Here is a 2,525-nt window from a genome sequence, read left to right as displayed (position 1 = left end):
TTATGTAATGTCTACAATAATTTATCTAAGATGATGTTGAGAAGGTTGTATTTGAATGTATTCAACACTATACTACAACTGTATGCATCCAGCATCTATTCACGAAAGGTATACTAAAATTTATGCTTCAGGTTTTTACGTATGTACTCAACTTGATGTATGTATTTTACTTACTCAAGTTATATGTATTTATTGAATTTGTTATATTATGGCTGAGTATATAGTTGTATTCCGATGTATTTTGATTAGTTATGTATATACAACACAGGCACTATCTATAATAATTTGTCCAAGATGATGTTGAGAAGGTTGTATTTGAATGTATTCAACACTATACTACAACTAAATGTATCCATCATCTATTCACGAAAGGCATTTCAAAATTTATTACTTCACAATGTCATCAGAAGTAATGACAAATCGTTGGAGCACTAATACATGTCAGAGTGTTAACTAAATCCTACGTGGAGCATTTCTACATGTTCGCTTGTTATGTCCTCCCTGCCCACATATGCTACATGAATGTTGATTTTTCGGCTGCAGCAATTCACTGAAAGGTTTATCGCGCTTCTTCTTTGGCCTTCCAGGAGGTCTTTTCCATTTGGGTGGTAATACAACTTCCTCTGCAACATGTGCTGGTATGTTCCAGTCATTTCTGTCCGGTAGCGGGATCCCAGGCACATCGTATGTCATTAAAATAGAATTTGGTTTGTAATAGTTAGAGCAATAATCTTCTGGCATTAGAAACTTGCTCTTCAATACAGCCCAAGCATGTGGGCATGGTAATTCATCAACTTGGAACCTCCCACAAACGCATTTTCTCTCTAACAGGCGGATGGTGTAATGCCTTCCTCCATCGTTAACCGTATGTAAGTATTTAGTCGATGGTACCACCTACATTTAAACATAGATCTATAAGTTTTGAGCACATACAAATGAATTTCTTTATGTATAATGCTGAATTATTCAGTTAAATACAACTGAAAGGGAAGAATAGAGAATAATACATCATATATGTAGATAGGCAGACTATAAACTAAAATTACGTCTTAGCTTATGAATACATCTAAATTAAAATACATCAAACATCTGCTTAGCTTTAGGCAGCTGAAAAGAAAATACATCAGAATACATTTAAATACATGTTGTTATTCAAGACTAATGAGGCAACTAGATACATAGTACTGATATACATCTGCTGGTTACAATTACTGTAAAGTTTTAAAATACTTTTGAATACAGTAAAATACATTTGAATACAGTAAAATACATCAGTTATATAAGAATAATGATGCCATTTAAAAAAACATCATAACGCTATTGCATGACAATACAACTGAATATGTATGTCTAAAAAAATTCTGTATAAGTTATTTTAGAAAATAATTAAGCTATATAAAGAAATAGCTTAATATATGATACAATGACATTAAAATGAAACTTACAGTCATGCGTGTAGACATTGCCTCATTCAAAGTCAGCATCTCCTGGTATTTTTTTCCAAGAGTTGTGTATGTTTGTGTAGCTTCATTGCGGTTACTGCAATTCTAACGTCCAAACATCTTCCTAACTTCTTCGAGGAAGTCGTATATTGGCAATTCCCTTGCTGACACTAGTGCGGCATTGATTGACTCAGCAATATTTGACGTCATGGTCCATCCCCTGTTAATAGGTGCATACAACCTAGCCCACTTTTCGTATCCAGCTAACTCCAAGTATTCTTTCACCCTAATATCTACCGTCTCCACTTTCTCCATCAGACTGTCAAATTCAGCTTGTGTGTATGCTTTTGCCATCGAGAAGTATATCTCGCTCAAATTTGCATGGCTCTTTTTGAATTTCTTATATATGTTGTTCCATAGATGCCATATATAGGCAAAATGCGATACATTTGGATACACTCTCGATACAGATTTAATGATACTCTCATTTCTATCTGAAACGATGCACATGTTTTCCTTGTCACCGTATGCTATCTTGAATTGCTCAAAGAACCACGTCCAAGCAGCATCGTTCTCTGAATTAATAACATCATATGCTAGTGGCAATATATGGCCTGTAAAGACATTTGAATACATATTTTTAAAACATGTATTTCAATCTTTAAATTATTAACAGAATTAACAGAATCTATTATAATTCACGTATTCACCTGCACCATCCAACGTGCTTGCCGAGACGAATGTCCCGGTGTAGTAAGATTTTAGGTGACTTCCATCGACAACCACAATGGGTCTACAATGATCAAACCCCTTTATAAAGGCATACAAAGATATATACACATACATGAACTCATTTTTGGCCGATTTTACCATTCTGATGTGCGAACTTGGATATGTCTTATCCATTGTATATAAGTATCCTGGAAATTTTTTGTATGAATCAGCCGGTTCACCTCTAAAAAATTTTATTGCCTTTTCTTTAGCCCGCACGCCAACATGTAGCTAACATCAACACCTAAATCTGATTTCACATCATCAATAATATCCTTTGGGGTATATTTCCTCTTATGATTAGTAAGCTTA

General features: G+C 34.3%; 1 protein-coding gene across 1 annotated transcript; it reads right to left on the bottom strand.

Annotated features, from left to right (window-relative positions):
• Positions 1-453: 453 nt before the first annotated feature.
• Positions 454-1,484, bottom strand: LOC109222177. Its single transcript, XM_019386563.1, has 2 exons — positions 1,446-1,484; positions 454-894 (listed from the first exon to the last, which is right to left on the bottom strand). The coding sequence occupies exons 1-2, from the start codon at positions 1,482-1,484 to the stop codon at positions 454-456; spliced, it is 480 nt and encodes a 159-aa protein (XP_019242108.1).
• Between the last annotated feature and the right edge of the window lie 1,041 nt (positions 1,485-2,525).

The sequence above is a fragment of the Nicotiana attenuata genome, unplaced genomic scaffold (assembly GCF_001879085.1).
Source record: "Nicotiana attenuata strain UT unplaced genomic scaffold, NIATTr2, whole genome shotgun sequence".
Classification (NCBI taxonomy): Eukaryota; Viridiplantae; Streptophyta; class Magnoliopsida; order Solanales; family Solanaceae; genus Nicotiana; species Nicotiana attenuata.
Note: the sequence above shows the minus strand (reverse complement) of the source record. Positions and strands in the feature narration are given on the sequence as shown.